The sequence below is a fragment of the Elephantulus edwardii genome, unplaced genomic scaffold, assembly GCF_000299155.1.
Source record: "Elephantulus edwardii isolate Elephantulus edwardi_28Jun2011 unplaced genomic scaffold, EleEdw1.0 scaffold00353, whole genome shotgun sequence".
Taxonomy (NCBI): Eukaryota; Metazoa; Chordata; class Mammalia; order Macroscelidea; family Macroscelididae; genus Elephantulus; species Elephantulus edwardii.
Genome location: NW_006400103.1, coordinates 770,289 through 783,098, shown reverse-complemented (window position 1 = coordinate 783,098; position 12,810 = coordinate 770,289). Strand labels below are relative to the sequence as shown.

The 12,810-nt window shown below is 36.5% G+C and overlaps 1 protein-coding gene across 2 annotated transcripts in view; it reads left to right on the top strand.

Annotated features, from left to right (window-relative positions):
- The window catches only part of GKAP1 (G kinase anchoring protein 1), a 232,528-nt gene that overhangs the window by 2,871 nt on the left and 216,847 nt on the right, over positions 1-12,810 (top strand). The window contains exon 2 of one of the 2 annotated variants that reach the window (XM_006901950.1): positions 11,691-11,949. In XM_006901950.1, the coding sequence (XP_006902012.1) occupies positions 11,734-11,949 (216 nt within the window). In that variant the 5' untranslated portion in view covers positions 11,691-11,733. Of the gene's footprint in view, positions 1-11,690; positions 11,950-12,810 lie in introns of those variants that run through there. The other variant, XM_006901951.1, reaches the window with a different exon arrangement.

Here is a 12,810-nt window from a genome sequence, read left to right as displayed (position 1 = left end):
TCTCAGTCACAAAAGGACAAATACTACATGGTGCCACTGTTGTAGAATGGGACTGACCTTGGGGTTAGGGAGAGACTGAGAAAGATGGGTTCAATAATGTATACTGCATTGAAACAGATGAGAGAGAAAATTATTTAAAGGGGATATGTGATTAGGTATTTTTGTCATGACAGGAGTCTAGAGTGAAGGCTACATGGGGGAGTGGACCTGGGGGAGGATTTGTAAAACAATGAAAGAATTTTACTTTTCCAAGAGGGTAGTGTACTAGGGGGGAGGGTTTGGAGGGGAGAAAAGTGCAACAATGAATGAATGAAAATCTAGAGTCTCTGTAAATTTTTACTGAAATTAATAATAAATTTAAATTAAAAAAAGAGAGGGCAAAGCTTGGAGCATTAAAACAAAGTGCAAACAAACAAACAAAAAGAATAATTGATAATGGTAGCCAGACTCCATCCTGGTCTCTTGGCTCAGGGAAGCAATTAACGACATAGTCCATGATCTCTTCCTATTCTTAACTCCTTCCTCTGTTTTTCCAAGTGAATAGTTGCTGTGCCTTAGATGGCTGCTTGCAAACTTTGAGGACTCCAGGCATTCTGTGAGGAATTAGGACAGAAGCACTCAATTGTGTTATTATTAGGCCACTGAACTGGGATGTCCCATGAAACTGGGATCCTAAACCTCCAAACCAAAAAAAGCAAATCCCCTGAAATGTTTGGCCTCACCAGTTACTGTTTGGGGTTTTTTTTTCTGTAAATATATCTATTACATAACTTTAGCAAATTGAAGATTTTATAGACACATAATTTACTAATACCTACTATAATACTGGTGCAACTATACTCTTACCTACTATGACTCTTTATCACCTTTAATACCCTTTTCTCTCTTACTCCTGCCTTTGTTGTAGTGACCATAGGGTGCCATCAAGTCTTAGAAAAAAGACCTGAACACTTGTATAAATTTCATCTTTTCTCCACGTTCATAGAGTTTCTGGAGGCAAGCTATTTTGGAAGTGGATGACACTTCTACTTCCAAGCTTGTTTTAGTCAGGGAGCTCCACCAAACAACTGTCCACCATGGCAACCATTATTGCATTTGACACATCATTGTCATAGTGTTTAGCATCACAGCAATCTGAGTTATTGTTGTACAGCAAATGGACCTACTGATGCTATACCACTTTGAAGAATGTTTGACCAAACCAATTAAAACCAGGTCTGAGGGCCGCAGATTAAAATCAACCACCTTTAGCTTGGTAGCATAACTTTCTACTAGGCCAACAGAGCGCTCTCTGTGTTGTTGTTGTTAGGTGCCTACTAACAAACTGTAATCTGTTTTTCTATTAAGTGAATTTACCCAGTACTTTTTCTTATATTTTTTTAGTTGTGATTTTAACAAAAGTTTACAGAAAACATAGATTTCTATTTGATTGTTGCACATTTTTCTCCCTACCCCCTCACCTCCCCAGTTCACTTTTTTAAAAATAATTTTAGTGAACATTTACAGAGAATTTGGATTTCCATTCATTCATTGCTGCACTTCTCTACCTGCCCAGCCCTCTCCCCTCCCCCCCAGCCCCCAGTTCACTCCTCTCTTTCAAAAGTAAAAGAAAGACTCCCTCTCTGGTACACAATCCCCCCGCACCCCTCCCACCACCCCAGGTACATTCCACTATGCAACCTTAATTGTGGACTCTTGTGATAACCATAATACCCTATCATACATCGCTTTTAAATTATTCAGTCCCTCATCTGTTTCAGTGCAGTATACACAATTATCCAGTTTTTCTCAGTCTTACCCCCACCCTGATATCAGTCCCATTTTACAGCAGTGGCACCATGCAGTATTTGTCCTTTTGCGACTGAGATATTTCATTCAGCATAATGTCCTCCAGGGTCACCCATTTTGAATAATATTGCATGAGTTCCTTGTTTTTCAATGAAGCATAGTATTCCATTGTGTGAATATACCACAGCTTCTTTATCCATTCGTTTGTTGATGGGCACCTGGGTTGTTTCCAACTCCTTGCTATTGTGAACAGAGCTGCGATAAACATGGGTGTGCATATATCTGCTTCGATGTCAGTTATGGTCTCTTTGGGATGTATTCCCCGTAGTGGAGTTGCTGGGTCAAATGGTATCTCTATTTGCAACTTTTTGAGAAAGCGCCATACTGCCTTCCACAGTGGTTGCACCATTTTACATTCCTACGAACAGTGAATGAGGGTTCCAGTTTCTCCACAACCTCGCCAGCATTTGTTGCTTGCTGTTCTGTTAACTTTTGCTATTCTGACTGGAGTGAGATGATTCTCATATCTCATAGTTGTTTTGATTTGCATCTCTCTTTTCACTTTTCTTTTTAAAAAATTCATTTATTGTTGCACAGTTTCATCCCTCCATCCCACCCCAGTCCACTTTGCTATGCACCTCTTACTCTGGAGTGTTTCATGCAAAAATAATGCCTAATCATATATTCCTTTTTTTGTTTTTGCCTTTTTCTGTATTCCTTATAAATAGTTCTTTCCCTCATCTGTTCCAATGCAGTGTTCATTATTTACCCCTCTTAGTTTCTCCCCAAACCCCAATGTTAGTCCTGTTTAAAACAGTAGCATTATCCAGTATGTCCTTTTGTGACTGATCTATCTCATTCAGCATAATGTCCACCAAAGTCACCAATTTTGTGTAATATTTTGTTTTTGTCGGTGCATTGTGTGAATATTCCATAGTTTTTCTATCCATTCATTTGTTGATTGGACACTTGGGTTGCATCTATCTCTTTGCTATTCTGGACAAAGCATCAATAAACATAGGTGTGCATATATCTGTTTGGTTGGAACCTCTAGTTTCTTTAGGGTATATTCCCAGTAGTGCAGTTGCTGGGTCAAATGGTATTTCTAATTTGAACTTTTTGAGAAAGCCTCCCTGCTGCCTTCCATAGTGATTTGCATCATTACACTTCCACCAATAGTGAATAAGGGTTCCAATTTCCTCACAACCTCACCAGCATTTGTTGCTTGCTGCTCTGTAGAACTTTGCTTTTGTTACTGGAGTGAGATGATATCTCATAGTTGTTTTGATTTGTATCTCTTTTTAGCACTAGGGGTTTTGAACATTTCTTCATGTGTGTGTTCGCCATCTAAATGTCTTCTTTGGTGAAGTACCTGTTCCTATCCTTTGCCCATTTTGCAGTTGAGTTGTTTACCTTTATCTTGTTGTGGTGCTGGAGTATTCTATAAATTCTGTATATAAGTCCCTTATCAGACATGCCGTTACCAAATATTTTTTCCAGGTCTATGGCTTTCTTTTTACCCTGTTGAAGTGTTTTTTTTTTCCTATAATTATATTTTATTAATTTTCATAAACATTTACAGAGAGTTTGGGTTTCCATTCATTCATTGTTGCACTATTCTCTCTACCCTCCTCCCAGTTTGTTCTTGTCCAAGTGCCACAGTGCTTGTCAAAGCCAGTTCTGATTAATCTTCTTTGTCAGTGTGTCCTTTGCCATTCCCTATCACTCCTCCCTGAGAGAGACTTCACCCTGAGTCATAAGGAAAAGGGGATGGCGTATTCTCTTAGCTACTTCCTGCTGAAAAGGGACGCTGTGGGTTTCAGGGTGAAGATCTTCTCTCACTACTCTAAAGGGCCCCTTTGGCAGTAGGAAACACATAGAGTATTATGGAGATTGATTTTGGAATTTAGATGCACTCTTATTGATTGTGCTTGGCCGTACATGTTCATATCCTTGAAGATGTATCATGGGGGTGTTGCAACCTAGAAGACACAAATTTGACTGATGTGCATAAGGATTTGATTCTTAAAGGTCTCACTCATCTATTTTATTCTTTCCTCATTGTAGGTTTTTCAGGATGCTTGATATTGTGGATCAGGGCTTCTAGAGTTCTTCCAAGCTTTTCTCTGATGAAGTTTATAGTTTGGTTTTACTCCTAGGTCCTTGATACGTTTTGAGTTGGGTTTTGTGTTTGGTGTTATGTGTGGGTCTTGCTTGAGTTTTCTGTAGATAGTTTTCCAATTTTTCCAATGCCATTTGTAAAAGAGGCTTTCATTTCTCCACTTAACTGAATTCATCTTGTAAAAAATCAGTCAACAATCTGTAGATGAGATGATTTCTGGGTTCTCAGTTTTGTTCCGTTGATCTGTGTGTCTGTCATTGTACCAGTACCATGCTTTCTTGATCACCATGGCTGTATAGTAGGATTTCAAATCAAGGAATGAGGTGTCTCTTACCTTGTTTCTCTTTTTCAGGAGTGCTTTGCTTTTTCAGGGTCTCTCCATTCCAGATGAAAATCTTGTCAAAGAATGGGATTGGTATTTGTATTGGGATTGCATTGAACTTGTAGATTGCCTTTTGGTAGAATTGTCATTTTCACAGTATTGAGTCTTCCTATTCACGGACATGGTATAGTCTTCCATTTCGCCAGGTCTCTTTGTTTCTTGTAGTAATATTTTGTAATTTTCTTTGAATAGGCCTTTTGTGTTTCTAGTTAGATTTACTCCCAAGTATTTAATCTTGTGATTAACTATTGTGATGGGTATCGTTTTTCTTAGGTTTATTTCTGTATTCTCTTTGTCACTGTGTAGAGAAATCCAGTTTATTTTTGTGGGTTGAACTTATATCTTCCCAGTTTGCTGAATTGGTTGACTATGTCCAGTAGTTTTCTCATTGAGACATTAGGCTTTTCTAAGAATATGATCATATTATCTGCCAATAGAGATAATTTTACCTCCTCTTTGCCAATTTATCTTTGCCTCTTAGTTCCTTCTCTTGTCTTATTTCTGTTGCTTGGACTGCTAATACAATATTGAATAGGAGAGGTGATAGTTAGCACCCTTGCCTGGTTCCTATTCTCAAAGGAAATACCTTTACTCTTTTTTCATTGAGAATGATCTTGGTTTTGCATATATACTTTTTACTTTGTTGAGTGTTTTAATCAGGAGAGGGTGTTGGATTTTTTCAAAGACCTTTCTGCATCAATTGGCAGGATCATGGGGTTCTTGTTCTTTGCTTTGTTAATGTGATGCATTACACTGATTGTTTCTTTTATGTTGAACCCTCCCCCCCTTGCATACCTGTTATGAATCTCACTTGGTCATGGTGAATAATTTTTTTCACATACTGTTGGATTCTACTTGCTAGGATTTTATTTGGAATTTTAGTATCCGTTCATGAGAGATAGTTGCCTATAATAGTTTTCTGTTTGGGTAGTGTCTTTACCTGATGTTGGTATCATGGATATGTTTGCGTCATAGAATGAGTCGGGAAGAATTCTGTCTTTTCCATTTTCTGAAATACTTTATGTAGAATTGGTGACAGTTCTTTTCTGAATGTTTGATAAAATTCACTTGTAAAACCATCTGGTCCAGGGCCTTGTGTTGTAAGTTATTTTATTGCCTATTAAATTTATCTCTTCTTTTGTAATGGATCTTTTCAGGTACTCTCTATCTGTGTCACTTTAGATATGTTGTGGGTTTCTAAGTATTTGTCCATTTCATCTGTTTTCATATATACTGAGTATAGTTTTTCATAGTATATCATTGTTAACCTTTTTATTTTAGTTTAGTTGGTCCTGTTGTGACATTGCCCCTTTCATCTCTTATTTGGATTATTTTTGTCTTTTCTTTCTTTTCCTTTGTTAGTTTTCCTAATGGTTTGTCTATTTCATTGACCTTTTTGAAGAAACAACTCCTGATTTTGTTGATGGTTTAAATTGTTTTTCTGTTTTCTATTTCATTTATTTCTGTCCTAATTTATATAGTTTGGGTTAATTTAGAGGGTGTTGGGTTTTCTTGCTGTTCTTTTTCAGTTTGTTGGAGATGATGGGTTAAAAAGTCAATTACCATTTTTTTTCTTTTTATAAATTTAGCACATGTTTTTATTGCACTGTTATTCTTAGTGGCAAAGAAACAGAAACAAGTGCCTATCAATGAACAAATGGGTAGAAAAACTATAATACTCACAGTGTCTGATTGTGTGTCCCACATTGTCTTTCCCTTCACCTATTCCAATAAAGTGTTCATTTTCTATCTATTAATTTTCTACTCACTCCCACCCATAGTGATGCCAGATTGAGTTTCTCCTTATACAAACTTTTCTTTAGTCTTTTTTACTAGTGATCTTACATAGTGTTATCTGTTTGGGACTAACTAATTTCACTCAGCATAATGTTCTCTAGACTCATTTGTGCTGTTTAAGTGCTTCATGAGTTTTTCTTGGCTTTTGATACAGTTGCTTATTGCTATAAATTGACCTCTAATTACTGCTTTGACTGGTTCCCAGAGGTTTTAATAAGTTGTGTTTTCATTGTCATTTGTTTCAAGAAACTTTTTAATTTCCATTTTTTTTTATTTCTTCTAGTACCCACTCATGTTCAAGCAAGGTGTTATCCACCTTCCAGATGTATGATTTTTTTTCTCCTCTATCCTCTTGCTATTCATTTCCAATTTTGTAGTATTGTGGTTTGAGAAAATGCTTTGTATTATTTCTGTGTTTTTTAGTTAATTGATGCTTGCCTTGTGACCTAAATTGTGATCTATTCTGGAGAATGTTCCATATACATTGGAGAAGCAGGTATATTATACTTTCTTGGGATATGTTAGCCTGTATATATCTATGAGATCAAGTTGGTTTAATGTGTGGTTTATTTCTTAAGTATCTTTGTTGAGTTTCTTTCTGGTAGTTATTTCTTTTCTTGAAAGTAGTATATTGCAGTGTCCTACTACTATAGTGGTGTTGTCTCTTCCCTTTTTTAGTTCTGTTAATGTTTGTTTTGTATATTTTGCAGGCCTCATTTGGTGCATAAATATTTAGTATGGTTATAGCTTCTTCTCTTGTCCCTTTAGCATTATATAGTGACCTTCCTTGTCCTTTGTGATGGTTTTTGCCTTTAAACCTATTTTATCAGAGATTAATATAGCTACCTGCTTTTTTCTTGTTGCCATTTACTTGGTATATTTTTTCCCATCCTCTTATGTTTAGGCTTTCTTTATCTTAATTTTTCAGGTGTGTTTCTTATAGACAGGTTTTTTTATCCATTCTGCTGCTGCTTTTCTCCTCAGTGGTGTGTTTAAGCTATTTATATTCAGTGTAATTATTGAGAGGCTAGGTTTCATTGTTACCATTTTGTTGAGTTCTTTTTGGTGGTGTTGCTGTTTACTTTGGTCCATCCTGCTTTCTGTGGCACCTCTGTAAGAAGGACTTCTTTCAGTTCCTTCAATGCTGGTCTTATTTGTACAAACTCCTTTTTGGTTCTCCTATTAGAATATATTGATCTCTTCATATTTGATGGACAGTTTTGCTGAGTACAGTATCCTTGGCTGACGGTTGTAGTCTTTGAGTGGTTGCTATATGTCATTCCACTGTCGTCTTGGCTCACATGGTTTCTGCTGAGAAATTGGCCTTTAATCTTATCTGCTCTCTCTCAGAGGTTATTCTTTGCTTCTTTCTAGCTGCTTTCATAATTCTCTCCTTATTTTTGGTTCTGGCAAATTTGACTGTGATATGCTGTGGTGTTTTTCTTTTGGGATCTATTATATATGGTTTCACTCAGCTTCTTGAATATATATTCTTTCATTCTTCATTATGCATGTAAAGTTTTCTTCTAGTAATTCTTCCACAACTTTCTCGGTGCCTGTACCTGCTTCTTCCTGTTCTGGGATTCTGATTATACATATTTTATTCCTCTTGTTGGTGTCCCACATCATTCCTGGCCTTTCTTCTGTGTCAGTTCATACATAAGAGTAGAATTTCAGGGTCATAAGGTCCTATTTTTTTAGTTTTTGAGGAACTGCCACACTTTTCACAGCAACTGTACTATTTTACACTCTCACTAAACATGGAAAAGGGTTAGCTTCCTCACTTTTTTTTTAGGTTTCTTTTTTTAAATTAATTTTAATGAAAGTTTACAGAGACTTTGTGGATTTCCATTTATTCATTGTTGTACTTTTCTCCCTGCCCACTCCTCACCCCCAATTCTCTCCTCTCTTTGAAAAGTAAGGAAAATTCTTTCATTGTTATACAATTTCTCCCTCCAAGTCCACTCCACTATGCAGTCTTTGTTCTGGACTCCTGTCATGACAATAATATATGTTTTATGACATTTGCTATTTTGTTTTTTTTATTATTCTTAAGTCTCCTAGTGAGAGGGTGTTCTGGTAGCTTAGTGGTAAGAAATTGTGCTCCCAACCCAAAGGAATGCAATTTGAATCTATGGGAGGGAGATGGGCAATCTTCTGTGCAATTTACTGCCTTTGAAAACCCATTGGAGGGTCAGCTATGTGTGGGTTCCAAATTGACGGTACATAACAACAATAACAGTCCTAGTGAGGGTGGAATGGTACCTCATTATTATTTTTATTCATATTTGTCTAATGGCTAAAGACCAGAAGTCTCTTTGCAGGTATTGGGTGGCAGTTTCAATATCTTCTTTTGTGAAATGTCCTTTCAAGCCCTTTGGGTATTTTAAAAAGAACCCTGGTGACCCAGTTATTTATTGAAGAAACTCCTCTTCATGGCTTTAATGGATTTAACATCCTGTCAAAAGATTAACCTTAGATAATTTGGATTTTTTTTACTTCTACTAATTTTATTTTGTTGATCTCTCTATTGCTATATACCTGTACCAGGCTGTGGAAGTCTTATCTTCTTCTTTGTTAACATTCATTGTTTTAGCTATTCAGGGCCATTCCATATAAAAATTTGGTTTTTCAGTTTCTGTAAACAAAGTTGTTGGAATTTTGAGAGGGGTTGAATAGAAGCTGTAGATTGTTTTGGATAGTGTGACATCTTAATATTAAGTCTTTGAGCCCATGAAATTGGAACATCTTTCTATTTAAGTCTTTAAACTCTTAAACTGTGTTTTACAGATTTAATTGTATACATCTTTTATATCCCTAGTTAGATTTATTCCTAGGTATTTTATATAGTTAGTTGCTATTGTGAATGGAATTGTTTCCCTACATTACCCTTAGGTCTGTCCATTTGCTTTCAGGGACCTGAGCCATGAGGTACATAGAGAAGTATGTTGGGAGTGTTTCCTAGGAGAGCTGTCTCCACTGCATAGGCTTTAGGCAATAATTTTTCTGGTACGCTGGCTCACTTCAGATGCACCTTTGGGGAGGCCTTCCTTGTGGCTGTCATGGCCTACCTTGTGTATGATGGCTCTAGTTAGTTTTCAGAATGGAGCCCAGTGATCCTTACCTTCTAGTATTTATACTTTCTGTGTATTCCCTCCCCCAAAGAATAAGTTTGACTGATGTAATCAATAGACTGTTGTAGAAATGACCATGGTACGTCAGACAGTGGGCTGAATCACAGGAGAAATGGACAGTGGCACAGGATAGACCAGGGTTTTGTCCTGTGTAGAGGGTTGCTGTAAGTCAAAGCTGACTCAGTAGTGCCTGATAATAACAAGAGTTGTTGGGCACTGTCATGGAAGATAGAGATGATAAAATTAGAAAGAAAAGCAGAAGAAAATAGTTCTCTCTGTGAAGAGACAGAGAAGATCACAATAATCTGTTAGATTTATTTTTTAATACTAATTTTTATTTTTATTCTGACAGAAGTTTATAGAAAAACAGATATTTCATTCATTCATTGTTGCACATTTTTACTCTCTCTCCTTCCCCCAGTTCACTTTTTAAAAAAAGTCATTTATTTTTGTACAGTTACCTTCCTCCCTCCACCTCCCAGCCCTCTTTGCAATCTACCTTTTGCTCTGGGCTATTGTCATATGTATAACACCTAATATATTCCTTTTAAACAGTTCTTTTCTTCATCTGTTCCAGTGCAGTGTTCATTATCTATCCACTCTTAACCTATTCTCCTCCCAAACCTGCAGATTAGACCTGCTTTATAAAAGTGTATTAATTTTTTTGTATGATGTTGTTCTTTGCAATTACTTGCATTATTCAGAAAGCTGAATAATGACTAGGGTTGTTAGAAGGATAATTGTTGCCTTTGAGCTGTGGTGTTGGAGAAAGTATTGAGTATACCATGGGCTGCTAAGAGAACAAACAGGTTCATCCTAGATAGGGTGATAACAGGTTGCTCCTTGGAGGCAAGGATTCTTAAGCTCCATCTGACATACTTTGGGCATGTTTCAAGGAGGAACCAGTCTTTGGGGAGGGACATCATGCTTGGGAGGGTGGAGGGATAGCACAAGAGAGGAATCCATCCTTTGTATGGTTTGACTCAGTGACTGGGGTAATGGACTAGGTGTGTCAGAACGTAAGGTTGTCTCAGGATAGAGTAGGATTCACAGCTGTTATACTTAGGATCACTGTGAGTTGCAAATGACTCAATGGTACTTAACAACAACTTGATATTGTTCTGTGCATTTGAGTAAAAACTGACTCATAGCTGACCTTCCAGCAAGTTTTCAGAGGCTGTAAATCACGAGAGGAGACTGTCATCAGAGGAGACTATCTGGGAGTTGACTCATAAGTTTGAACCATGTAACTTCGAGTTAGCAGCTTCTTATCACTAGTCCACCAGAGCTTTCGGATATATTTAAAACTAAAATAATTAAACATTTATGAGTTGCATAGTTTCTTTTTAAAAAAGTTTCTCCTGGAATTAAAAGAATAGTCTTTTTAAAAAAAATTTTTTTATTTTATATTGGTTTACTTACAAAGTGCATGTACATTGTTTTTTACACCATATCTTTCCCCATTTCCTTTACCCACCCCTTCCTCTACCCATCAAATTGTGTGACCCTATGATTACTCCTCTGCCAATCCTCACTCCTCTGCTCCAACCCTCTCCACCTTGGATCCCCATACAAGTTTTACTATTTAGCTTTCTATTTCTACAATAATGATCTTAAACACTATTTGTTTTTATGTGATGAAGGTAGTTCACTTAGCATAATGCTCTCCAGTCCCTCCCAAGTTAGGTAATTATTTCCAGAATCCTGTATGCTGCATAGTATTCCAGCATGTAAATGAACCATAATATCTCAATCCATTTGATTGTGATTGGACATTTGGGCTGTTTCCATGTTCTTGCTCTGGTCAGTAATACTGCTTTGAACATTTGTACAGATCTCTGTTTGTGCCTCAGTTTAATTTTCTTGGAGCCTATACCAAGCAGAAGAGTAGCTGGGTTATATGACATTTCTGTGTTTAGCTTTCTGAGGAAACACCAAACTGTCTTCTAGAGTGGTTGTACCATATAAACTTTAAAATCCCCCCAGCAATGTATGAGAGTCCTCTTTATCCACATCCTCTCCAGCATTTATTACTTGCTGTCCTATTAAACTTTGCCACTGCTACTGGAATCAGATGGTATTTCATTGTGGTTTTAATTTGCATCACTAACTGCCACTGGAAAGAGTCTTTCAAGTAGTTTAGGTTCTCACTCTACCACTAACTTGAAGAATCACCTTAGGGAAGTCATTTTACCAATTGGAGCTCTAGGTACTTCATTTTTAAAACGAAATTATTTGATTTAGAAATTACTAGATCGACATTCTCTTCCTGCACAACTCTCTGCCTCTGAAAACCTGCTGAAGGGTCAGTAGCATATAGCCACTGAAGATCCTTGAGATACTTTCTAAATTTAAAAGATCCTAATATATGTATTTGTGTGTATATATACATACAGAGTTATATTTGAATCTAGAGCAGATTTTGTTGAATATATTAATTTTTCCTCCCTATTTCCACTCCTTGCAGGAATTATTCTTGACAAAAGTATTTTAAAAGAAAAATATTTACAATGGCCTCAGCAGTACTTAGTTCTGTTCCTACTACGGCCTCTCGTTTTGCTCTGTTGCAAGTGGATAGTGGCAGTGGTTCGGACTCGGAGCCTGGAAAAGGCAAGGGTCGAAATACAGGAAAGTCTCAAGTTTTGGGAAGTAAATCAACTACAAATGAGAAAAAAAGAGAGAAAAGAAGAAAAAAGAAGGAACAGCAACAGAGTGAAGCAAATGAGGTAACAATTACAATTATTTGTTAAGTGTCTGGTTTCTCAGTAGACTCGGACTATCTTGAGTATTGTTACAGCCTTGTTCAGCCACGCATCCACAGTACCTGGCCCAGCGGTACCAGCTAAATGTTACTTAAATGTATAGCTGGAAATTTGTGCATGTAAAGTGAAGCATTTCCAAATATGTTTTTTTCAATTGTGAAAGTTTACTTTTGCTTTACGTAAATTTTCTAAAGAATAATAAAATGTAAACTAATGTGATTTCTAAATTTCCCTAAAATGAAGTAATTAGTATCTTGATGGTTCATTACATTAGTATACATTTATTCATGTAAATGTGTTTCTATTTTATTTAACAAAATAGAATAATTTTATACATACTGTGTGTTTATGTGTATATATACACTCATGTATGTGTATACATAAATAATATAAATGATATATATATAAATGAATACAACTACTGTTTTTAATAGTCCATTTTCCATAATACTAGCCAGAGATCTAAATTATCCTAAATTAATATGCAGTGTTCAATCAAATGGGTGTGTCAGACTTTGTTTAATTGAACCCAGATGATAATTATTTACGTTGTTTTTCTGCTAGTGGCCTAGTGGTAAGGTGCATTGCAATCTAAAAGGCACATGCTTTGAATCTGCTGATGCTCTATGGATGGGCAGTCTCCTACTGTACAGTATTTATTTGTCTCTGAAAAATCCCTGGCAGGTCAACTGTAGGCTGGTTCCAATTGAGAAATACACAACAACCACAACTTTGAATAAATGTTTTTATGTGTTTTGTAGTTAAGCCCTCATAGGACAATGGTTTAAGTATTCAACTGCTAATCAGAAGATTGGCAGTTTGAAC